Raw genomic sequence first — 26,075 nt, 5'->3', positions numbered from 1 at the left:
TGAGTCAATCCGTTTATCCACCAACTCATGGTGGATCGGATCGGGAATTATTTTGATTCGCTAATAAATGAGTCAGGTTGGGTTGACTCACTAAATTATCAACCCATGGTAGATCGGGCTGGAGTACCTATTTTAACAGCTCTAGAAAATATTGTTGTTATATCCTGAAAAAATAAGGTTGAGTTAAATATACTTCTTGACAAATACTTGTAAATATAAGAAAATATGAGATCAAATGAATTAGATTTCTTTCCATATAAAACAATTAGATTATCAAGAAATTAAACGAAAATTTTCATAATGTGAAAATGCACAAATTGAATTCAAATTATAAAAAATCATTTACTTATCTTCTTCTTTTTTCTCACGCGAATGCTTATTGTATTGGAGTTAAGTACAAACAAGAAGTTTATAATTAGGGATACTTTATTTCCTTTAAATAGCTATAAAAGAAAGCCAGAACTCAGGATATTACAAAATTTTAAAATTTCTTCTTTATTTATAAGAATTGTGTGAGAAATCTGACAACTGAATCTTACGCAAATGAATTATAAGTGTACCGAAAGTCTAAAGTAACTTTAAAAAATTAGTTTATAAAATAAGGTGTATAATATATGTATACTCTAAATTATTGTTATTTAAAACTAAAGTATGACTTTTATCACACTTTCTATTTATTTATATATATATATATNTATATATATATATATATATATATATATATATATATATATATATATATATATATATATATATATGTAAATTTAGAAGATAAAATTCAATGTATAATTATAATATGATATTAAGAATTGAATTTTAAATTTTAAACTCATCACAAAATTGATTAGTTGATATAGAACTTTTAATTATAAATTTTAGACAATGAATAATTATAATTAACAAGAGAGAAAAATAAATAAAGATATTTATAAACCTTGTATTTGTTTAATCAATATATAATTATATGTTCTTTCGATAAAGCCTTCAGATTAAATAATCATAGGGAGAAATTTATTTGTATCCTTTCTACTTCACTCATAACGAAATACACGTGTTTCTGAGCTAAGCACTAAAACAAATTACAATATTTAATTTTGATACCCTGTTAAATAATTTAAAAGAAAAATTAAAGATGTTCATTATTTTTAAGATATGAATGATTTATATAAATTATTTTGATCTTACTTTTAATATAAAATTTTAAAATTAACAAATTTTCTTTATTTATGTGACTTATTTGTTAGTCAATATGAAACTTTTAATTTCTTTTCAAATTTCCAATCTTATCTCCATCATTTTTAAATCGTTAAACATATCATTTGACACAATTTTAATATACTTAAATGATTTCAATCATTTTTAAATCATTATTACCTACTATGTCATTTGCATATTTTTAATATGGCTAAATATTAGGATCAATACCCAAATTTAACACACTGATATGTACACTTGAAGACAAAAATCCTTATTTATTATTATCTTCATTCGGGTGGACCAAATATAACTCTTTCAATAATTTTCTAGGCATTAACACAAGAATATGCCATCATATCACATGCTGGCTACAAAAAGCAAGTTGATATCTTCCTAAAATCATAAAGAGGTTTTCTATAGTATCACAATGAGGCCTTCTCTTGCTATGTTTTCTCTTCTATTTGCTGCTTTCTTGGTATGTTCATCTTCTTTCACACTTTTATATTATCCTTTATTGTCTTAACAACATTTTATTAGGAAAATGATATTTTAACATCAATTTTTGACACCATTTTGACACTGCACACGTGTCAAAATGTGGTTGGACGATTTTAAATTAAAAAAACAAACTTTGATTTTTCTCTTCCAAATATACCCTTACTTCAACTTTTTTAATTTGAAATCGTCCAATCACATTTTGACACGTGTGCAGTGTCAAAATGGTGTCAAAAAATGATGTTAAAATATCATTTTCCATTTTATTATTGCCTATTCCACATGGTATTCGGGTGTCTAAATCAAAATGGGAAATCAACAAATCATTAGTTCGTCTTTTCTATACAATTGTTGCATAATTAAACATTTTTAATTATTTTATTTTAAATATATTATATAGATTGATCAGAATCATAGAATAAATAACTATTCAAAATCATAGAATACGTATTCAAATAATTTGGAGTGAATGAATTAAAACAAGCGTGATAAAATTAATACGAGGAAAAAATTGACATGCCAAAATGATTTATTTACTGTGTTAAACTATTCAAACATAGTCCAAGGTTATTTTTAACATATATGTCGTAAAATAGCAATGTCTGTTTATCTAATGTTTTCGCCCTGTTTGTAAAGTAAGTATAGCTTTATTTTTGTTCTTAAACCTGATTTCATACTAATTAAAGACGTCAATTAATTATATTAAATTTGATTTCCTCTTGATATTATGTTTAAAACATTTCCTTAAAAAGAATCATAAAAGATAAAATTGCATTTATAAGTTAACAATTAATTAAAATTGAAGCATTTCATTAAAAGTGTCGTTAAATAAAGAGAATTTCGAAGTTATTTGCATTTGAGAGAAAAAGAGGTGTGTGTTTTTATTGTTTATGAACGACAAAAGAGAAAGTGCAAGAAAAATTGTAAAAGTCACGATTATTTGTAGAATGTGTTAAATAATATTAATCCAATTAGTTTTAAACTCTATTATTATTTTCTGTGATAATGTTGGTATGAAATTATATTGTGATTCGACATCTTGAGGATTTAGAGAAATTTGACAGACTTTTTTTTCTCTTATGATAATTTGTGTGGAGAAGTTAAGTGGCAGCATAGAAGCAAGGAAAGATCCTGGGGAGTATTGGAAAGAGATAATGAAAGACCAGCAAATGCCAGAAGGACTTCAAGGCCTTCTTCCAATTCAATCTGAAAATAATCCCAATACTCAAGGTCAATTTGTTAAAGATTTCAAGCATGAATGTGAAGAGTCTCTTGAATCTCGACCAAGTGTTACTAAGTATAATGATTTCGAACCTCGATCAAGTGCTACTAAGTATGATGATTTTGGACTTAAGTTAAGTGCTAACAAGAAAGATGATTTTAAACCTAGACCAAGTACTACCAAATATGATGATTTTGAACCACGACCAAGTGCTACTAAATATGGTGATTTTGAATTCAAGTTAAAAGCTAGCAAAAAGGATGATATTGAACCTATACCAAGTGTTACCAAGTACAATGATTTTGAATCAAGACCAAGCACTACAAAGTACAATGATTTTGAACCAAGACCAAGCACTACAAAGTACAATGATTTTGAACCAAGACCAAGTACCACAAAGTATGATGATTTTGAACCAAGGCCAAATATTTCCAAATATGATGATTAGCTCTTAAAAAAGGAAAGTGGCTGAAGAATATGTACTCTTATCTTTGTATCAAATAAATATGTACTCTTATCTTTGTATCAAATGAATAACAGTTGTGTACAATATTATCATTTCTAAATAATTTCAGCTATCTTTCTAAAAATGACTTATACAAATTTTAGTATTATTTTACTAATTTCAATATAGAAAATATAGAAAGAATTTGTAAATACAAGAACGAAATTAACTTTTTAACAATAATTCAAACACATTATAAATAAACAAATAATAGGAACTTCCATAATAAATATGATTGTTGAAATTCTTTCTTAATCATGGAAATTTTGGAAGAATATACATTCTATTAATTTCTTTTAAGATTTAATTTAAATAAATTTACAATGTATATTAATATTGTTATATAATCACGAAATACATGTAGGTGAGATTATTTATAACCGCCATTTAAAAATATTATATTCATCATGATTTTTATTTGATTAATGGTATAAAAATATTTACATCGATGATTCATTATGTGTTAAAAGACAAGTACATTATCTTAGTTGAATAATGAAATATTTAATCCATGGATACTATGTTTTATAATTTTTAATTTATCATAATTTGAAATAGATAAATAAAAAAATAGTATTTGATTAGAAGAGGAAATAATAAAAGTAAAAATGAGATCAAATAAGAATTAGGTTGTAGAAAATGGTCCCAAGTTGCTTGTTAGAGTAAAAATATATTTTAAATTTCTATAATGAAAAAGTAATACGTTTATCTTTATGTTATACTTTTGTTTATTTTATGTATTTATTATTATTTTCAATTAAGTTTCACGTTTATCATAATTTTGAGTACTTTTAATTGAATTTTTATTAATTTTTGTGATCAATTAATCCATTCCAAAATTTTTAAATTGAGTACGGTTACTTTTCCACCACAAATGTTCTTGCAATAGTTTGATCTCAACTCATTGAAACTAAATCTAATACTTTTTCTCTTACATACTCGTTGACATTTTAGGATCATAACACATTATGACTATCCAGATATATCATTTTTTCTTGACAAAAATCTAATCATTCAAACTAGTACAAAAAGTATAAAAGTAAGTTATCAAAAATTATCTTTTTAGAGTTCTCTCATTTTTCTTTAAGTTATCTTATTCTTGGGTTATCTGTTTGAAGAATTGAGATTGTATGATTACTCCGGGCAGGAAGCTCTTCAAGATCAACTGATCAATTTTTCAATTTGAGTAAGTTGGTTTTTTGTCCCTTTTCTTGATTCAATTTGTTCTTCTTTTTTGCATGTGGGATTATTTACTTTGCATGCGTTTGTAGAGTCATCTATAAGATCCTCTATTGATAAATGGTTTTAATGGCGTACCCTGATTATGTTTATGTTGTTCTTAGGGGTAAATAGAGCTTCATGTGCATTTGAGGTTGTTTTTAGGGTTTTGAGTTATTGAGTTGTTATCATTCGAAATGGAAACTAATTCCAAATATTATAAATTCTAATTTGGTTCAATTGACTGAATGTTTAATTGCATTTGTGATTGTATCATAAATTGTTAATCTTGATGAGTATAAGTTGTTGAATTGGGGAATGAAAAATCTTAAGTTTACATATTTTAGGTAGTATTTTAGGGATTTAATGTAGTATAGTGAATCTGATTCTAACTTGCACTGTTAGACATTAAATTGGTATGTTTCTATTGTGATTTATGCATTGGATTATAACTTAACTGGTCTAATTTTGCATAATTATAGAATTTTGTTTCCTGCAATTATGCAGACTCGTTAGGCGAAGGGTTGCGTCAATGTTGACACCAACTATTGACTTTGTGGTCGTTGGATGAGAATATTCTCATTGAACACTCCAAAGTCAAAGAGTTCGCTGATTTGGTTGTCGTTGAGCGTGTCTGGACTTCACTAAGCGAATTTTGGCATATAAGTTCTTAGGAGTGGTTAGGAGGTATTGGTGAAGAGATCTTTTTAAATTTTTAGTGACCTATATAGGATTAACCTTATGGATGGAGGTTATCTATTACAAGTGTTAAAACTTTCTTGTAGTCCAAAATTAATGTGTTTTATGTAGATGATTGACTCTAGAAGAGTCTTTTTTTATGTGACTAGTGGTCTAAGACCATGTTATTGACTTGGCTTATTAATCTTGTTTAATGATTATATGATAAAAAAATTTGTACATTAGCTCAACCTTTATTTTGTTTGTCTTATCATGTTGTTTCTCTTATTTTGCAATTGTCTTCTTTAAAACGTGAACAAATAAAGAAGTAGGAGTCGAGCTACCTTTGAAGGGAAATGGTACTGTGTATTTTAAAGATTTCAGTTGTTTTGTTTAAAACTCTTTTGAAAGACTTAATTTATGTTTTTCTTATAGTTTCCTTGTGCATATGAATTTTAAGTTTCGTTTGAAACATTTAAGATAATTATAATAGTATTCTTGACTTTGTGAATTATCTTCCTTACTTTATTAATTATTTGTTATTTCACTTGTTGTTTATACCATTATTTTGGTTGTTACATTTAAAATTTTTCATAACTAAAATTAATTTACACCAAGTCACCAACAAATTCAATCACTCCACTAATTGATAAATTTATTTCAGAAATTAAAATATAAAATTGATTACGTTATGGTTGAATTAGGCTTTCTTTATTTATTTCTAACACGAACCTATATATTTCTATTATTTCATTCTCATATACAATGAGCAGTGTTCCACACAATAATGAAGGGTCCTATAAAGATTAAGTTGATTTATCTTCCATTATTCACCTCTTATTACAGGTTTTCAGGGGTTTAAAAGTTTTGACCCCTTTCTCACGCTTCATTCTTTTTCTTTAGATATTTTATTATTTTTTGTTGCGATACAGCCCTTTTATTTTCAATTTTTGCAACCCTTTGTATTTTTATTGCAAATAATGAAACCTTATTCTGGACGGCTTAAGCCCATTAACATGCTTCTGTGTACAAAACTTTTAGCATGGGCTACAAAGGCCCGATATAGAACCAAACCAGAAAAAAGAAAAACAACAAACAACACTAAAATAAAAAGAAAATAATAAAAACATTAAAATGTATTCAAAGACAAATAAAAATGAGTGCTGAAGTATCAAGAAACGTTTTCCAGATAATATCAGAAAACGAATACTGAGTGATAAAAGAAAAGTCTAAATTTTATTTATTCATGATGTATTAAGCTAATATTATGCCACAAATATAATCCATCTAAGTTTAAAATGTTGTAATAAAAAAGTAAAAAGTAACTTTAACAATATATTTTTAACAATTTTTTGATAACGCATATGTGATAACTTATTATTGATTCGTTTTTAATATTCTTTTAAACATAAATTCAAATAGACTAATAAAATAAAAATATATGTCTCGTTATAAAAAAAATTATAAAAAATTATTGTGAAAATATCATCTAAAAAAATATATGATCATTGATTGCGAGAAGAATACGTTTTAAAGGACAGTTGGGATTTGACAACAAACTACCACGTAGTGCACTGTTTGGTTTCAGTTGCAAAACAGAAAACTGCCGCAGATATTAAATAAAGAATCTTTGACTGAACTTGATTTTTGGGAAACTTGAATTCAGAGTATATCTGTTTAATTTCAACTACATCACACACGTGAAATCATAAGCATCATTATTATATATACATCACAGCAAAAGGAATTTGTAATATTTGTCAAACAGTATTTTGCCACACAACACATGATTTATCCATTATTTCATTTCAATACTTTTGTTGATTATGTCATCTCATTATCCTCTTTTCCCATGCACTCTCCCTTTTCATATATCTCTCTCATTTCACTGTCTCTTTATATTTGGTGTAAATAAGCTTTTTCTTCAACAATGAAATAAGCTTCTTAATCTCTAAATGCGTTCTTTTGTTTTTTAATCTCTAAAATATAATTTCCCTGTTCAATGATATAAAAATATAATATTCATAATATTTTATAGAAGTAAATAAAGAAAAAAAATACACAGTTGGAGAGAAATTATAAAATACTTTGTAAAAATACCAATAATTTCCTATAAAAATATATCTTGTAATGAAAACTACAAAACAATACTTTTAAGATTTTTTTCTCATAAGTTTTCAAATTGAAAATGTCTAGGAATTACTATAATTTTGATAAACTAGTTTGATGAATTATTTTATTTAGTATTGTTTCATTTTTCGAAAGGTGCATATTATGAATATTTGTACCAAAATAGTAAGGTGTGACAGTTTTATTTATCTGGAGATAGTGCATAAAAACATATTGGTGATATTTTTTTATTACAGAAGTTAATGATTTTTAATAAAAAAAAACTAACTAACTAACTAACTAACTAACTAACTAACTAACTATATATATATATATATATATATATATATATATATATATATATATATNTATATATATATATATATATATATATATATATATATATATATATATATAGCATTAGCATTTGAAAATAAAATAAAATATAATTTACTCTTCAATAACAACCACAAAACACTATAACTAAAACAACATAATAAAGGTGGGTCACCATACACTTTGAAAATAAATTATATAAGAGGTTCACCTTTAAAAGAAGGTTGATGGAAAAATCTAAATATAAGTCAAAAGGCATGAGATAAAATTGACAAAATTAAATAACATATAAAATAAACAATCATAAATTTATTATTTTAAGATTTTAGATTAAAATTAATGTCAAATTTTATGTGAAGTAATATTCAATGTCACATGTATATAATATATAACATTTTTTTAATGATATTATAAAATATAAAATCTCAACTCTTTTTAATTAGTATAAAACATAAAAGCTTTGTGATGATGATTTTATTTTAGAAAACTAAATTGAAGGAATGTGTCCCTAAACAAATCTATTCCTCAGTCGGGAGGAAGTAGTGAAGGAGAGACTTTTAAGTATTTTATTTTTTCAAAGCAATTATTTTTGTATAATTTAAAACATGACGAAAAAAGTGTAGTAAATTATTTCATGTTTTACTTTGATAAATAAACAGATATGTAATCGTGGTTATTACTTCATTTTTTTTGTATTAAATAAATCATAACTATTTTTTTACTGGTGCTATTTATATTATTCCTCTTTTATTTCATTATTCAATAAAATAAAGTATATGCCTACAACAAAAAATGAAGTTGATTTTTTTCCAAGATAAATTGGAAGATTTTGTAATAATATAAGGCATGAGCGATATAAAAACTCTATTTTATATATTGTAAAAGTTTCGTTGCTTCTTTTTGTCTTGGTCTAGTTCATGTTGGTCGAGTTTGTGTGATTAGTTTTGTTTGTTGATTATTGTAACATATTTGTTGATCAAATTTTTCTCTCACAAGATTCAGAAAGTTGTATCTGCAAGAAACACGAGACGTTGCTCGGCTTATGCCACAAGGTGCGAGATATTTTCAGCACATTATGGTCTTTAGCCAATCTCTGAACCTCTATAAATAGGGGTATTGTGCTTCCTCTAAGGTCATATAACACATTTTCTGTGCAACTTCACAATGTGACGCTTTCCAATTGTGAGAGGACGGGATCAGAGGTCTGGCATGCATGAGAGTCTTGACGTAGCCATTGGAAGAACATATAGGTTATGTGTGTGACGACTACATTAGAGGGTTCCAGGGACAATTTTGGAGGTTGTGTGTGGTGCCCCTTGCTGGTGAGGACTCAAACCGACAACAAGATCAATGATGCAAGGATTATGTAAAATGGAGTGGAAGCATGAGATGGCTGCGAGGGCGCCCACTCAGGCAAGGGTTTAGCAGTGACAGTAACCTAAGTTTGGAAGCTCGAGTAGTCGAGGAGCTTAGACAACTGAGGAGAAATTCAACAAGTTTGGGCAACTCAGGAGAAGTTCAACAACCATGGGTCGTTGAGGCGAATCTCGACAAACTCGGGTTGTCGAGGCAAAGCTCGACAAGCTCGGGTAGCCAAAGCGAAGCTCGACAAGCTCAAAGGAGCATCACAAGCTCAGGCAATCGAGGAGGAGCTCACCAAGCTCGGAGCTCGACAAGCTCAAACAGTAAATAAGGAGCTTGGCAAAAAAATACACTTTCTATAAATAGGGGTGTTGTGCTTCCTCTAAGGGCATAAAATACACTTTCTTCGAGCTCTCCTCTCACTTCTCTTTGTTCTCTCTTTTCTTATTCTTTTGTATCTTGGCTTTGTTTTTATTATTTTAAGAGAGTTTTCCTTGTTAAGATATCCTTAAAATTTGTAGGAAGTTCCTATTATATATTATGGAGAATTTGAATATAAATCGTGGATAAATCTTTAAGGGTAATTGATCATTCACACCTCAAGAAATTCATTTAATTTGTGTTATTGTCAAATTCTCTAACATTCTAGATATCAAAATGATATAAGGTATATTCATCATGAGTTTAAGTTGGTTTAGGTTAAAAAAAATTACTTTTTTAATTGAAATACAATTAAATTTGACTCATTTAACATGCTTTAAAATCAAAATGATCCTTAAAATATACTCATTACGAGTTTAAGTTGAATTAGGTTAAAAATAATTTAATTTTTTAAACGCAAATACAATTAAATTTGACTTACTTAAAAATGTAATTAAACAAATTTAAATCTAATTAAAGATAAATTATACTCATAACTCAAGAACAACAATATCCTTTATATTTAAACGTGAATGTTCAACTTATTTGTTTAACAAAGTATGTAAGTTAACATTTTAATTTTCTAAGTATATAAAATAAATCAAATAAACAATACTTTTAAATAAGTCAACTCACTAACCTATCGAGTTAAGCTTAGTTAAATTTATTAATTTTTAGTTCAACACTATTTGCGTTTTAATCTTTATTTTTTATTACATGATACTCAATTTTTTTTTATTTTTATTAATATATAACTTTCAATTCATTCGACATATATTTATATTTTATTTATCCATTTCAATACACTTTTTGATATTTTAAGATAACAAAACATAGTAATTTTCAATCAATTACCAGAACTACCATTAATTTTGATATAACTGTTAAAAAATTTTCATGAAAAATGAAGTGAAGATACAGGACGAATTATCTCCATTTTTAATATATAAAATAGTATATGAAAGCATTAAACTATAATAACCAAATTATTTATGACAAAGTGACTAAACTTCTAGCTTCCGTAATTAAGCTCAGAAGCTCGTTCCTCAATTTAAATTTGGAGTACAAATAGATAAAAAGGAGAAAAAGAAAAGTACCGTTTTTGACTTCTTTTTATGATTGAAGTGCATGTTACACTCATATAAACAAAATCCAAATATAATTAATGCAACACATGAAAGTCAAATTAAATATTGAAATATTTTTTATTAGGACTTATAAACATTTTTTTATTTAAGTAAAAAAGAAATACTGACCGGGTATTTCGTTCAGGCATACTTTATTTATATTCTCTATTTAAGATTTATGCATATCAAAATCATAGTTAATAGATACTGTTTGAAACATAAAAAAGTTAAAAGTTGAAATTGAAAAGTTCGAAAGATATTAAATGGAAATCATTAAATAAAAAAAGCTAAATGATATTTGTTTTTCTTATTTATCATTTAAACGAAAGAGAAAAGTGGATGTTTTTTTTATATGAAAAACTTAATTGTCTTGAAATCTAACCGTGCCAGATTTGGGCATGTTTTTTTTTTTTTTTCAAACAAATTATTTTTTATTAAGAAAAAGGCAATGTAATAAAGTTAATATTTTATGAAGGGAAAAAGATTTTTGAAAAGAGTTACTAATATACATTAATTAAATATTTAGAAGATTAATTAGGGAGTGATATTACATAGACGCACGTACGGAGGGGGTGGAGTGTGTGTGGCGGAAGCAGTAAAAGGCGTAGGTGGAAATAAGAAAAGAGGGAAATTAGATAACGACGACGTATTATATGTGTGGGAAGGCAAAGGAAGGGCAGCACCACCACAGTTTCACATTCACTCACCCAATTTTATTTCTCCCCTAACCCCTTTCCCTTCCCCTTCTCTTCTCCATGGAGGAGAAACGCCGCGAAGCTGCTCCCTCCGCCGCAGATTCTCCGGCATCGGAGCCCGCATCGTCTCGCCGCCGCGCCGGGGCCAACAAGCGCAAGTCAGCCGCTCTCAACGCCTCTGGTTCCTCCTCCGCCCCCTCCAAACGCGCCGCTCGCGACAAGGCCTCGCCGCTCCACCCTCCTCCCCTCCACAATGGCCCCCTCACCCGGGCCCGCCAGACCCCCAACTCCCTCGCCGCCGCCGCTTCCTCGTCCGCCGCTGCTTCCGCTCCCGCCGCCGTCAAACACTCCGAACGCACCCATCCTTCCGCTGCAGACTCCGCCGCGCTGGCTGAGCAGCTGAGGAAGGAGAGCGAGTGGGAGACTCTGGAGGCCGCGATTGAAGCGGAATTCGAAGCCATCAGATCTCGCGGTGCCAATGCGCACGTGGTTCCCACTCATTGCGGTGAGACTTTGGGCACTTTCTCGAACCCTAATTTGGTTATGCTTATCTTTTGGGCTTCAATTGTAGCAAATAGTATGAAACACGCCATGTGTTTGATTTTATGTCATTGTTGTTCACCTGATATTCGCGATGAACGAGTGATTCCGCCGAACTGGTGCATGATAGATTCTCTTAAGTTATGTTTTTACTATTTGCGGTTTGCTTTTCTTCCTAATTCGCAATTTAAATTACGTTACCCTAAGTAGGTGTAATTGTTTGAGAACTGAGCTGCTTTTCTAAATTACCCCAGAGGAGATTTGATGTGGGAAATTGTATGTAATAGTTCTATATTCTGAAATTTGACCAGACCGAGCTGACCTTATGACCTAGCAAAATAAGTGATGACCAGAGGCGCGCCCGAGGCTCTGACTAGTGGGGGCAACCAGTATAACTGGATACTCTTATTTTAACATGATTCTGTTACTTGATAATGGAATCACTATATAAATTTGTTGGGAGCAAAAAATTAAATTTTCATGTATTCAATTGTAATTTTACAAAATTAAGGGGGTGTCCATCATCAAACGTTCTAGGTCCGCCACTGCTGATGATGACATGACAGTGTGACTTTTAACAAAATGGCAGATGACTGTGGACTTTTGTAGTAAGTAGCAAGGAAAGGTCAGGAATAGCTGTGTGGAAGCTGATTGAGTGTTTCTGTTTTGTTTGTTGGAATTTTCTTAACCCTAAACAAGAAGAAAACTGCAGTGCAAGACACATCATCCTTGCTGCTGGGTCCAAAAGTGTGTTGCATAATTTAAAGAACGGTGCAGTATGAGCATTAATTCCTATCATGTAGTTGTCCAACAAGATGCTGGAGATATTTTTATGCAAATGTTTGGTGACCCAAGTGTTCAAATCGTTGATTTACTATTTCAATATGTAATTGCAATGAGCATTTTTAGGTTTTGACCCAAAGCTAAAAGAGGTTATTCTTAAATTAGTCATTTACTTTGAAATTTAATTTCAGGTTGGTTTTCATGGTTGTATATTCATGAAATTGAGAAGCAAATGTTACCTTCTTTCTTTAATGGCAAAACTGAAAATCGGACGCCTGGTGTATACATGGAGATACGAAATTGGATAATGAAGAAGTTTCATTCAAATCCGAATGTGCAAATTGAATTGAAAGATATGTCACAGCTTAATGTTGGAGATATGGATGCTAGGCAAGAGGTAATGGAGTTTCTGGACTATTGGGGTTTAATTAACTTCCACCCATTCCCTTCAATGGATTCTGCTGTGGCCACTGCCAGTGATGACGGAGAAGCAGAAAAAAGTTCTTTGCTTGAAAAATTGTATCACTTTGAAACTCTGCAATTATGTCGACCTGTTCAAAGGTCTAGCCAAATGACTCCAGCTACAGCCTCTGGCTTGTTTCCAGAGTCTACCATTGCTGAAGAGTTGGTGAAACAAGAGGGGCCAGCTGTTGAGATGCTTGAGTACCATTGCAATTCATGTTCTGCTGATTGTTCTCGCAAACGTTACCATTGCCAGAAGCAGGTTGGTATCCATGATTGAAATTGAAATGCACCTTATAGTGATATGCTGCAGATATGGTTTAACATTAAATATATTATTTATCATTCCTTTTATACCACTCAAATGCAATCTTGTCCTAAACTTGGTGTTCTTATAAAAGTTATTGCTTAAGTTCCATTGGTTGGTATATTTGTACTATATCTCACACTTTTAATGAATTAATATATTATCACATTTTTATGATATCTACCATAAATGTTTTCTGTTGTTACCTTTGTAGCTTGATGGTGTGGAATCAATTAACATTGTTATCCGAGTTGGGTTATAGATTTTTTTACTTTTGTTAAATGCCACCATAAAAGGAACATTTCTGGAGTAGTGTAACAGCTACAGTCAGTTTTGAAACCTTTTCAATTGCCATTGAACTTACAAAAGAATCAATTATCAAGAGAGGCTAAGTATTTACTGACTCAAAGGGTCATTGTTTATATTCTGTAATTTAGTTATTAGCAGGCTGGTTGTCTATTTCGCTCTTTGTTGAATTATCACTGATACATTGTTGGAATATGGTTATTCATGAGTTTTTTTAATTTGTTCCTCCATTTCATCTTTTATCTATTCTGTGATGTGTCTGACAGGCAGATTTTGATCTGTGTTCCGACTGCTTTAGTAATAGAAGATTTGGCTCTGGCATGTCTTCATTGGATTTTATACTCATGGAACCAGCTGAAGTTGCAGGGGTTAATGGTGGAAGGTGGACTGATCAAGAGACCCTTCTGCTACTAGAAGCCTTAGAACTTTATAAAGAAAATTGGAATGAAATCGCTGAACATGTTGGAACAAAAACAAAAGCTCAGTGCATATCGTACTTTGTTCAAATGCCAATTGAGGATACCTTTGCTGAATTTGATGATAATATTGATGCTGGTTGCAAAGAACCAACAGATCCAGTTGCAACAAACAATGACTCATCTGTGGACAAGGACGCTTCAGAGTGTATTGAGAATGATACTAGCGATGGCATCAAAGACCAGGATAAAAATTCCAAGGCTGAGGATGTTGAAGTAAAGGTGAATCAGGAGGATAATCTAAAGTTACAAGAAGGTAGTGATGAGAAAGCCAGTGAGGGAACTTCTAAATCTGAAGATGCTGTTAAGGGGAAGTCTGATCAGGAAGCAAGTAATGAATGTGCTATAAATGCTCTCAAGGAAGCATTTGCTGCTGTTGGTTATTCTCCTGGACCTGATGGACCTTCTTCATTTGCTGAAGTGGGTAATCCTGTCATGGCACTGGTAAGTTGAATACTTCGATGCATGAACAGTAACATTAATTCTGTGTATTTTGGGGCATGGCTATAAGTATCTTGTTGCTTGCAGACCACAAAAGCCTTGCCAAACTGCTAGCGTTTGTGACACCATTAAATAATACTTAGTATTATATCACATAGAACCTTTCTCGTTCCTTGTGTCATTTCATGTTATTTCCCAAGTATTCTTGCGGACTCCCTCTTGCTAAGTAGTATTATGTGGCTTTCTTCTACAGGCAACGTTCCTTGCACACTTGGTGGGTACTGATGTGGCTGTTGCTTCAGCTCATAGCTCCATAAAATCCATGTCAAGAAATTCTCCTGGCACTGACCTTGCTGCAAGGTGTTGCTTTCTTCTAGAAGATCCGCCAGATAATAAGAATGAACCAACTAGTTCTGAGAAGTATGTGGTAGTTTTCATTCTGGTAGTTTGACATGAATTCCACTTCTTGTTGATTGAAACTTACAATGTTATTACTGTATTTTGATCACAGGGATTCTAAAAGTGAGGGAGATCAGGACGAAGTAAATGTAAAGAAGGACAAACCAATGTTGGATGATAAAGATTTACCAAATGATCACAGTAATATGAAAGTTGGAAGTGACACTTTAGAAGACAAGGGACAGCCGGCTTCCACAGATGGTGCAGCCTCAGAAAAGCCAATTTCCCCAAAGGAGCAACCAATGGTTAATCATGAAAGTGGGCTAGACAATTGTAATGCTCCTATCAGTGCAAAGCTATCCAATGATCAAGCACCAGACACTCTGCATGATTCAGGCGGTTCAACATCCAAGGCTGAAACTAAATCTAATTCTGACCAGGTTCAGGAGGGATCCTTAATTGAAGAACCTTGTCCTGCAAAGGGCATATGTGTGTCTGATTCTCTTCCATCGGAGAAGAAAGAACATCAGCCACTAAAATCCAATTTACCAGGAGAGTGTCCAAAGCTAGTAGAGACATCAAAATGTGAGATAGTCTCTGATTCTATTCCCCCAACTAAGAACAAGTCTCAAAATCCACAATCTACAAATCCAGTTTGTGAATCTGTAGAAACAACAGACTCAGCCATGGATGTTGAAGGAGTTTCTAATTCCTTGCCGTCAGAAAAGGTTGACTCGCAGGCACTATTTACAACAAAATCATCCCAATGTAATGGGATAGAAAAGGATGTAGATATGATGTCACCATCAAATCCAGTTAGATCAAATTCTGCTGCTGAAAATGGTGCAAATACAGGTCTCTTTCTTTTCCTTCCTCTCATCCACGCATGCAGGGAAAAAATAAGTGCCATATTTATTCAGAAAATGTAATTATAGGTCTATCTCTATAATTTAGCAGATTTTGATTTTAATCCGCAAAAAAAATGAATAAAATCGACATACAGGGACAGGTAAAGATCAGACAGATAATGGAGCAAAAGTGGAAGATAACGATACGAGGATTAAACAGGACAGCAATTTTGAGAAAATGAAACGAGCTGCAGTTTCTACACTTGCTGCAGCAGCAGTAAAAGCAAAAGTTCTAGCAAATCAGGAAGAAGACCAAATCCGACAGCTTACTTCCTTGTTAATAGAAAAACAGGTAATTTCATGGCCTGATAAAGATATCGTTGCCTTGTATTAATGTTTTGTGTCTGACTTTGTAAATTTTGTCTACTTACAGTTGCTCAAGTTGGAAACTAAGGTGGCTTTTTTCAATGAGGTGGAGAATGTGGTGATGAGGGCAAGGGAGCATGTAGAGCGATCAAGGCACAAGCTTTATCATGAGCGTGCGTTGATTATTGCATCGCGGCTTGGTATATCAGCTTCGTCCTCTAGAGGTATACCACCAACAGTATCAACTAATAGAATTCCTACAAATATTGCGAACTCACTCCAAAGACCACAAATGATGATGAGTCCACAAAGGCCACTTCTTTCTAGACCTGCAGCCACTGTAGCTACAACTCTTCAAAACCCATTAGCATCTTCGACTGCAGCAGGAAACTCAGTTCGGCCATCTAACCAGGAAAAACTTTCTTCTGTTGGGACAAAATAAAGGTTCAGTACATCTGCTAAAAAGTTATTGTCTTCATACGTACTGATCTCTGGCCATCATTTTGACAATGTGAGTATGCATTCTCATTTTGTTGTGGGTTTTCTTTTAGTTGAGGTCAGCAGCTTAGTTGAGTGTTATATAGTAGATCATAACTAGTAATTTTAGTAAACAAAGTAAATAGAAAAAAAAATTACGCAAAAAAGACAACTATTATTCGGAAACGAAGTGAAAAAAATATATGAGGAGAAAGCATGACTGTCCGTTTCCAATTTGGAGACATGAATCTGTATTTTGACCTTATTTTTTATTGTATTTTTCTCTTTCCTATATTGGGAATTGTCATATGGTTGTTTGTTTTTTTTTCCTTTTTGGCCTCAACTCCCTGATTCTACACTTACAGCATTCCGTTCAATAGAGTTTGTCGAGTATGATTTAAATACTTATTTTTCTCATTTATATGTGTGTACAATTTTTTAGTCTTCACTGTTTTGAACTCAAACTAAAAAGGGTTAATGAATAATTTGTACAAAAATTAAACGACGATTCTTAACTATATGGACTAATTGATTAGAGGATTATAAGAAAAAAGTTGTTCATCTTTAAGAATCTAGAGTAATTAGTATTTTTATATAGATAGAAGTTGTTTGATTGTTGATCTAAATTGCTTGATTGAAAGGGTTGAACGTGTAGGGTCTACATCTGTGGTACTAGCACCATGTTGAAAATGAGTCACATGTAGAGATAAAAAATATGTTTAGTTCCAGTATAGTTGCTTGCTTGGTTCAATTATTACTAGTTCTGTTATAGACGCTTGTTGCATGCATTATAATTAATTAACGGATGCCACTTGATCCAGTCAATTGTTTCAAAGGTCAAGTGCTGGTTAGGACTAACTCCAAACTGACGACAATTGGAAATTCAGTGAGCAGAGTAGCACATTGGAAGTTCATCCTTACCCCGATATAAGGAGCCGCCGGAGTTGAGAGGACGGAAGTTTACTGATATTTTGAAGTTGTAGAGCCATTTTTTTAAAATTTATTTTTGAAGTATTTAACTTAAAACAAGTGGATAGTTGTGCAAAATTTGCGCGTTCAATCCTATAACTTCAATGCTATTCACTGCATTATTGGTTGAGAACATATTGAAATTTGGATGACTTCATAAAGAATATATAGCAATCTCGCAATGATCAAGAATTCGCTACGTTGTAAATGACTCGTTTTCCTCATTTCTTTTTCTTCACTCACTATTGCTTTCATTGTCTTGGAATCTCACTTTTCGGCTGACTTAAAGAGGACTATTTTGTTGGTTTCTTTCTTTCGAATTAAAGTCCTCCTATCATTATTGATCAATAAAAAAATATAATTCCAATTTTTTACTTATAAGTATTTAATGGTTTATTAAAGAATTTAAGTATACTGATTTTGTTAATAAACTTCCATCCATTTCCTAACGTTAAAAGTTCTATTTATTTTATTTCATTCACAACCGATATTAAAAGGAGCGAATAATTTAAGTAAAGTCAAAATATATATGAAATCAGGAAACAATGGCTGGAACTTATTTAAGAGGTAGTTGTTATTCTTGGTTTCTTGCTTTGTTTAGATATCAAAGATTATGCTTTGACCAAAAGTCATGCATCATTAATTACTTTCAGTCTGCTATTCAGAAAGATCATTCGACACCGGCAATTTGTTTTTCTCAAACCAAGGAAGTCCATGGCAAGAGTAATTTATTAAAGGACATGAAACCTTAAAATCTAAAATATTATGTTATCAGGCTGTCATAATTTAAACTATAAGGGGTCGGAAAATTTGCCCACCGTGAATATCATCAGACACATTAAAGATATAAATTGTTAGGTCAGTAGCTTCCATTTCCTTTTATAGAAAATCACTATATCTTAAGGTTTCAATACCTCGAGAGATTTACCCAGCAGCGTCTGAATCCCAGCAAACCACTGCGTTGTGAGGGTCAATCAACAAAAGCTCGAATCATGACCACAACAATTAATCATGGTTCACAAATTTGTGGAATAACGAAAACAGTCGTACAAAATACTGCCTATGTTGAGTACGAACAATGAGCAATGCAATACATAACTTCAAAAAGATCTTACGCAGTTTTCTTTTACAATATCGGAATAGCATACATGTAGAACAACTAATATGATCAATTATAACATACCAAACAAGTACCAAATATAGCATTGGATAAATTTGTTTCTTGAGCAAACACTAATGTACAATGACGCCTCTTCATAGACAGCAATGGCTAAACACAGTGAAATCATTTTGAAGTAATGTACTTTATTTGTTTTGAAAAGAAAACCTATATATTCAGCACTCGCACCCTGTTGCCCGTGGCTGACTGCTGTTTCCAACATCAATTGTGTCTGGCAGGTATCTTCAATAAGCACGGACAGCAAAAACCCAAAATGTAATATCAATAAGACATGAACGAATAAATCAAGTTTCAAATAATAAGAACCATAGCCAAGAAATAGAAATACTGCAAACAAAATACACACCAATAACCAATTGCAGGACTTAATCATATTAAACAAACTAGCATCTCCAAAACTAAATCTCGAAACAGTCGTGATTATGGTAAGCAGTGATCTTTCAATATTACACAAAAAATGTTCCATTTTACCAACAAATAAAAAACAGAAACATGCACTTTACAAACAACAAGCTTAAAATACGAAAGAAGAGATGCTCAGATATAGGAACTTACAATTCTTCTTCTTCTCCACTTTTCAGGGCATTCTTTGCTATGCATTGGAATGCTTCTTCAACATTAATGCCTTCTTTGGCAGATGTCTCAAAATATGGAATATTTCCTTTTGATGCACACCAAGCCCGAGCCTTCTTTTCTGACACCTGCACACAGGAACTTGTCGAGTTCATATCTTTAGCATTATGCATTCAGTGTTTTACGAGTCTTGGAGGGTCTGATGCGGGATATCTTTTGAAAAATAGAAAGAAAAATTGAAGACAGCAAACTTAAGGGGGGAAATACCACTCTGCTGTTCCCACCATCAATATCTATTTTGTTTCCTATGACAACAAAAGGAAAATTCTCGGGATCGGAAGGACTTGCCTGACAAAGTGATCACAAATATTAGAAGTTGCAAATTCTGTAAAATAGTGTTTGCCATAATAGATAAAAACAAGATTTACACATTTGAAGGAATATAAGCATACTTGAATCAGAAATTCCTCCCTCCAGTTGTTAAGGTTGTCAAATGATTTCATTGAATTAACATCATATACAAGAACACAACAATCAGCACCTCGATAGAAAGCAACTCCAAGGCTTTGGAATCTTTCTTGGCCAGCTGTATCCCAAATCTGTAAAGTTAAGAACAAACAATTAACAACAATAAAATTTTGACCATTATAAATTGTTTAAAAATACAGAAATAGAATGTAAGAAATAGAATAAATCCCAAAATAATATCAACTAGGAACAAAGCTACATAGGCGTCTCCGACACTGCAAGCGTGTGACTGTAGTACAACTACACTGGTCACTCACAAATCACAATCTTTAACTGGGAATTCTCCATAAAGGCTCTTAAGAAAGCAACAAAACAATTTATCCTTTCATCATTAGAAATCTAGTAATCTTTAAAATAGTTTAGTCATCTATCCCATCAGATTCAATCTATACAACATCCCAAAGATGCTCGATGATATTAATAAAAATAATTTTATTGTATACAATACTATGAAGTCCACGTTAAGGTCACAACTGTCACATGTACAAGACATACTACAATGACATGAAAAATAATGGGATGATTAGTTTCTCAGAAATTCAAGAAATTGGCACCCTGCACAACCTACATCCCATGTACAAGAGCATTTCCATAAAGTCCAAGAAACTAAATATTTCAAAATAACTTGAGTGTATCTGAAACCTGTCTGATTAGCGTTAAATGGAGGTTTACACGTTCTGATGCACAAAGTAAAAGCAATGCGAGTGTTGGATTGGCATTACATTGAAAGTGGAATTCCGTGCACACTTGAACATTCTAACATTATTAGGAGTAATAACCAGAGAAACTTAATCCAATAATCTAGAAAGCTTAGACTGAGTACGATGTGAAAGTATATACGATGCCTCGGCAATAAACAATTTTTTTCCACAGGCTTTACAGCTTGCAAGATCGATACATGAAAACCATTATTAAGGAGGTTACAATCAACGAATTATTCCGCCAAATCAGTACATAACATGACACATAATAAGATAGGGAAATCTAGGCAATAACATCAGGAAGGCGAGACTCCAACATAATCAGTATCTTCTATCCCCCTTCCTAGCATCCCCAAAACCCACCATCTCACCCAAACTTAAGGCCCAAGCATGCATGCACTTCCACGCATAGCAAAAACAAGTTAAGCACTATCGACAAACCTGTAAGGTGAAAAGCCTATCTTCGAATTGCACTTCTTTTGTCAAAAAATCCGCTCCAATGGTTGCCTTGTACTGATTACTAAACTTCTTATTCACATATCTAAATTACACAGGTTAGGGGAAATACATAGTTTCCGTACTGAACTGAGTACTAGAAAACAAATAGCATCGAAGATTAAAACAATAATAAACAGAAACAAGGAGTATCTAGACAGAAACGAAGGATACTGGTTCATCAAAGACGTCTTCCCCACCCTGCGAAACATCAACAGAAGCATCATACAATCATTTCAAAAGAAATAAAGACTAATAACCGGTAGAAATGGTAAAACTCTGTAACTAACAAATCGACTAAGCGCAATTGCAAATGCGAAAGAGATTTAAGTAACGGAAACAACGGTCGTTTGATCCAAACAGGAACATGAAAAATTCCACAATATAAACCAATCGGAAGTAAAAGGAATTGACGTAACAGAATTATCGAATGGAGAGCGAAGAAAGAGGTTGAAAAGCGCGAAAAATGAAGAGATCTGTGTAAGAGAAACCCTAGAAATGGAAAAGAGGAAGAGACGAACCCACTGTCACCGAGAATGATGACCTTCAGGAGAGTTCTTCTTCGGGAAGGCATGGCGGTGGCGAGCGATGCGATCGGAGAAAGTATGAATTGAAATAAAGTGTTACAGAGTGTTTGACTGAGTCGTTGCGGTGCGCTACGCTCTCTCTCCCTCTCTCTGTCTGTCTGTCTCTCTCTCTCTGCACCTCCAAACTCAACTTCTCTCTCGTTTCTCTCTACTCAATATTGCAAACGCCTTCTTCTCTCTCTTCGCGAATATTCCCTCGCTGACAGCTGGAAAATCAACAACTATTTCTCTGAAGTTTATTTATTTATTATTTATTGTGCACCATATATATATATATATATATATATATATATATATATATATATATATATATATATATATATATATATATATATATATATTTCAGTTTTAAAAGAATGAAGATGTGAATTTCAGGAAATAAGAAAATAAAAGTTAAGAGTGATAAAATCTCATTAACTCTGTAATAACGTAATGTATCTATCAAATCATAGTATCACACAATAGCTTACGAAAATCAACTTAATAAGTTAGATTCATTTATCGCATTATCATGTCATTATTGATTTGTTCAATAATTAGTTAATAGTTTAAAATCGTACTATAGAATTATCACAGATCAAATCCGAATTTGATAATGGAGGAATGAAAAGAAAAAGATATAAATAAAAGAATGTCTTTCAAAACATATTTTTGTAACCAGTTTTTTTTCTCTCTTTCCAATATTTCCTTCTTTCTTATATATATATATATATGGTTTGCTAAGAGAATTTTTCACTAAGAGAATTTTTCAGTACTACGTATTAAATTTTAAGTTACAAAAATGTCTTTTTGTTAAAAAATATTATCTTTAAATTTAAAGGTATTTTAATAATTTTAAAATTTAATTTAAAATAAAAAAATAAAATAAAAAATAGTTGTTTTAATAACTATCTTTCATTTTTTTATTTTAAATTAAATTTTAAAATTATTAAAATATTCTAAGATTTAAAGTTAATTTTTTTTTAATAGAAACATTTTTTAATCTAAAATTTGGTACATTTTGTTAAAATATATCAACTTAAAACCTTTCTTACGTAAATTAGTAAATCCTGTATGTATATTTGTCTTAAATTTATAATTGTATTTTACTTTTTATAAAATGTATAAATTTTTATAATACATTTTGTAAAGTCAATTTCTAATATAATCAAGAATATAACTCATGCAAATGAACTATACTTTCTTAATATTTTATTTTTCTTTAATTACGTAAAATTAATTGGTGTCCCATGGTATAAATTTAATTATTCTACTCAAGTGTTCAAAAAAATATACTCCAATAAATTAAATTGTTGAGGCAGAAACATCTCTTACACGAAATTATTTTAACATCATCATTGAATATCTCCAACTAACAAAATAATAATATAATAACATAAAATTAATAATTTTACCTCTTCAAAATTTGTTCGTTGAACTCGTGTCATCACCGTAAAAGCACACTACACACAAAATTCCAACTCTCACAGTCTGAGAACTGAAATAATAATTGAAATACTTAAAATAGTATTTCATAAACAAACCTCATAATGAATATTTCATTTATCGAGCCCATGAAATATGTTTGACCGTGATGTATCCCAAAACACTCATTATATATTTGTATAATATTTTATTTTATAACTATTTCGTTTTTAAATAACATTATATGAACAAGTATTTTTTTAAGAGTTTTTGTAATACATAATAATTGTTTCTAATCATATATTTTTATCTACATAATTATATCTTAATCTTTAATGAATCATATGGTAATTTATAAGGAAAGAAAGTATATTTGAATTTGTTATTGGGAGCATTATAGATAATGATATCAACATGTATGTGATATTCTAAATATAAAGGTTTTAGATAGTAGTTTTGTTTTTTCATTTAATAGGGATGAAAAGAAAAACAAAATTTAAACTGTAGGAAAATAACAAAAAAAAACTTAAATTAATTATTCTTTATGTAAATAACATGCAAAAACAAAATGAAATGTACAAAACAAAGAAGAGAAAAATGAGTTTCAAAAGATTTTTTAGGTAGAAAGATATAAATATGGAGAAAAAATCCATAAGACCTACTCGAATAAAAACTTTCATTTATAAAAAATAATAGATACACTTCGAGTTTCTTTAAAGCTTTCAATGATCAATAGGAAAATATTTTTTAACCAACAAGATGTATTCTAACACGAGAAAATTTGTTCATTGATGGTTCTCTTCTTCATTGTTTGGTGGGTTGTTTTTTTTCAACCAAAAGACCCTCACAAGTCTTTGTTTTGAATAAAGAAAGAATCATTTTTATTTTGAATTTCTTAATTTTTTTAGGAATCTTTTATTAATGGTTGTGAATGATATATTTTCTTTTATTATCTCATTTGTTTCTACAAAACCAAAATTGAAAACATTAAGAATAAGAAATAAAACCATTTAATTTGATTTGTTCTTAATAGCCACAAGATTATCGTGTTTGGTTGATCTTTTTGTTGATGAATGCTCATATTATAACTATAGTCTCGAAAGGATGAGATGCCACTTTAGGAAAAGTTAGAATTCTAACCTTATGTCAAGACCTACAGGTTGGGGACACTCAAGTAAATCTTTCTAAAGATAACAGAAACAAACAAATGTTTCCTCATAAGACATAAAGGAGTTTGACTACTATACTTACCTAGGGACAAAAGTCAAACTTAGTGATCTGACGGTGTTGAGTGGAAGGGTCATCGCTCAACGGATAAAAGTTATCACAGGGATAACAAGTTAACTTATCCCCAATAACTCACATTGACAAAAAGGTTTGACACCTCGATGTTAGCTCTTTTCCACCTGAGGTTGTAGTATATTCCAAAGGTTAGGTTGTTCGCTTATTAAAGCAATACGTGAATTCGGTTCATAACGTTGTCAGATAATTTGGTCCATATTCGATATAGACGTTAGAGTATTAAGAGAATCTTTCCCTAATACGAGAGGACAGAAGAAGGAAACACCTTTTGTATGCTAGTTATTATGCCCAATGTAAATGTTAGGTAGCAAAGAGAGGAAAAAGCGAAAAACTACTAAAAGCATCTAAGTAAGAAAACCATCCTAAGATGAATATTCTCCTATTACGACCTCCCTAAAACCTTCAATAGCACAATTAAAATGGGTTCTTTGTCCCAGCGGGGATGGAGCAAAATAAGTTTTGAAAATTTTAAACAAGGTCATGGCGAGATAAGTCCTTTGCCTTTGATGGATTTCTTAGGAATATCATCGAGGAGATGCAATTGTGGTATTAGAGGTGAGTTGAAGGTGCGTTTTGGTGGCCAACTCAAATAAGTTTTTGTATCAAAATCATGTTAATGAAGGGTTCGTTTTGGTATTACATGACCTATTATTATTTTCCTTGACATGTCAACTATATTAACACACTAAAACACAATTACAACTTGTTATTACATTTTTTTATCAGCAAAATAATATATATAAATATGAAGCATTTGTGGTTAATACAATTCGTATACGAGATGATACACTTTAGTGCCAGATGATATGATCTTATCCATAAAAGAGTATGATTGTTTTGAATTTGAATTCTCACGAGACAAACAAAAGATAAATAAGAGAAGAACATGAAATAAGACATAAATAGAAACACCACAATTTAACAGATTGTTAAGTCAGTAAAGATTCGCTATAAAGATTCTATCATTTGATAAAAACCAGAGTTAAAGACGCTACAATCTAACATATTAACAAGTTAAGGAAAAATTGCCACAAAGAATTCAACCTTAGATAGGAACCAGAGTTTTGTGACAAGAACCAACATAATCCTCTCTTAATGAAAAACCAATTTCATATATTGACCATCTAAGGTGTCTACAAATATATTTGATGCTTTTATACATAGGTACAAATGTTTAAGTCTTTAAAAAACATTAAAAGAAATTCCAAAAACACCAGATCCAAAAATAACATAAAAATTAAAAAAAAAATTACAATAACTTATAATGACCTAAAACTATTATATAATTGTGTTTTAAACTATGATATTCATGTGTACATCCATATTGAATTACAAAAACTCTTCTTCAAGCTCTTATTATATTGGATTAAGACATAGTCGTATATAAGTGGTACTTCAAATCTATACATACCTATATAAGGTAAAAAGAAACCTATAAAGATTAAATCAAGGAACAATTGGGACATTCAAACTCTTAGTTCTACAGATGTTACATCACAAATGTCCTTATAAAAGTTCAAACCCCTTTTAAACTATTAACTTTGTGTGCCCTACACTAGTAGTTCAA

At 31.0% G+C, this 26,075-nt stretch overlaps 3 protein-coding genes across 6 annotated transcripts; 2 read left to right on the top strand and 1 right to left on the bottom strand.

Annotated features, from left to right (window-relative positions):
* The first annotated feature begins 1,543 nt into the window (after window positions 1-1,543).
* On the top strand, window positions 1,544-3,504 carry LOC106755638 (organ-specific protein P4). Its single transcript, XM_014637825.2, has 2 exons — window positions 1,544-1,672; window positions 2,793-3,504. The coding sequence occupies exons 1-2, from the start codon at window positions 1,625-1,627 to the stop codon at window positions 3,360-3,362; spliced, it is 618 nt and encodes a 205-aa protein (XP_014493311.1). The 5' UTR covers window positions 1,544-1,624; the 3' UTR covers window positions 3,363-3,504.
* A 7,786-nt stretch (window positions 3,505-11,290) lies between these two features.
* Window positions 11,291-17,996, top strand: LOC106756224 (SWI/SNF complex subunit SWI3D). 4 transcript variants are annotated; one of them, XR_002667083.1, is made up of 8 exons: window positions 11,291-11,869; window positions 12,879-13,411; window positions 14,029-14,682; window positions 14,933-15,099; window positions 15,191-15,933; window positions 16,082-16,278; window positions 16,360-16,803; window positions 17,657-17,996. XR_002667083.1 is itself a non-coding variant. In XM_022778200.1 (7 exons), exons 1-7 carry the CDS (start codon window positions 11,425-11,427, stop codon window positions 16,732-16,734), a joined length of 3,114 nt encoding a protein of 1,037 aa, XP_022633921.1. In that variant the 5' UTR covers window positions 11,291-11,424; the 3' UTR covers window positions 16,735-17,076. The 4 variants fall into 4 exon arrangements, 1 of the variants encoding a protein (XP_022633921.1); XR_002667081.1 differs by having other exon boundaries at window positions 17,606-17,996; XR_002667080.1 differs by having other exon boundaries at window positions 17,591-17,992.
* Window positions 17,997-18,803: 807 nt separating this feature from the next.
* Window positions 18,804-21,952, bottom strand: LOC106756493 (ras-related protein Rab7). Its single transcript, XM_014638949.2, has 7 exons — window positions 21,737-21,952; window positions 21,390-21,416; window positions 21,162-21,261; window positions 19,944-20,090; window positions 19,759-19,839; window positions 19,474-19,619; window positions 18,804-19,140 (listed from the first exon to the last, which is right to left on the bottom strand). The coding sequence occupies exons 1-7, from the start codon at window positions 21,787-21,789 to the stop codon at window positions 19,074-19,076; spliced, it is 621 nt and encodes a 206-aa protein (XP_014494435.1). The 5' UTR covers window positions 21,790-21,952; the 3' UTR covers window positions 18,804-19,073.
* Window positions 21,953-26,075: the final 4,123 nt, after the last annotated feature.

This window comes from Vigna radiata, chromosome 2 (assembly GCF_000741045.1).
Source record: "Vigna radiata var. radiata cultivar VC1973A chromosome 2, Vradiata_ver6, whole genome shotgun sequence".
In the NCBI taxonomy this organism is placed as follows: Eukaryota; Viridiplantae; Streptophyta; class Magnoliopsida; order Fabales; family Fabaceae; genus Vigna; species Vigna radiata.
Note: the sequence above shows the minus strand (reverse complement) of the source record. Positions and strands in the feature narration are given on the sequence as shown.

Bases quoted from the DNA above. Each gene is read 5' to 3' on its own strand.
- LOC106756493 (XM_014638949.2), bottom strand. From the start codon at position 21,789: ATGCCTTCCCGAAGAAGAACTCTCCTGAAGGTCATCATTCTCGGTGAC. The intron at 21,262-21,389 runs GTATCCTTCGTT...TGTGTAATTTAG, and splicing joins AAGACGTCTTTGATGAACCA to ATATGTGAATAAGAAGTTTA. The intron at 20,091-21,161 runs GTTTGTCGATAG...TTAACTTTACAG, and splicing joins ATAGGCTTTTCACCTTACAG to ATTTGGGATACAGCTGGCCA.
- LOC106756224 (XM_022778200.1), top strand. From the start codon at position 11,425: ATGGAGGAGAAACGCCGCGAAGCTGCTCCCTCCGCCGCAGATTCTCCG. The intron at 11,870-12,878 runs GTGAGACTTTGG...ATTTAATTTCAG, and splicing joins CGTGGTTCCCACTCATTGCG to GTTGGTTTTCATGGTTGTAT. The intron at 13,412-14,028 runs GTTGGTATCCAT...TGTGTCTGACAG, and splicing joins GTTACCATTGCCAGAAGCAG to GCAGATTTTGATCTGTGTTC.
- LOC106755638 (XM_014637825.2), top strand. From the start codon at position 1,625: ATGAGGCCTTCTCTTGCTATGTTTTCTCTTCTATTTGCTGCTTTCTTG. The intron at 1,673-2,792 runs GTATGTTCATCT...TGTGTGGAGAAG, and splicing joins TTCTATTTGCTGCTTTCTTG to TTAAGTGGCAGCATAGAAGC.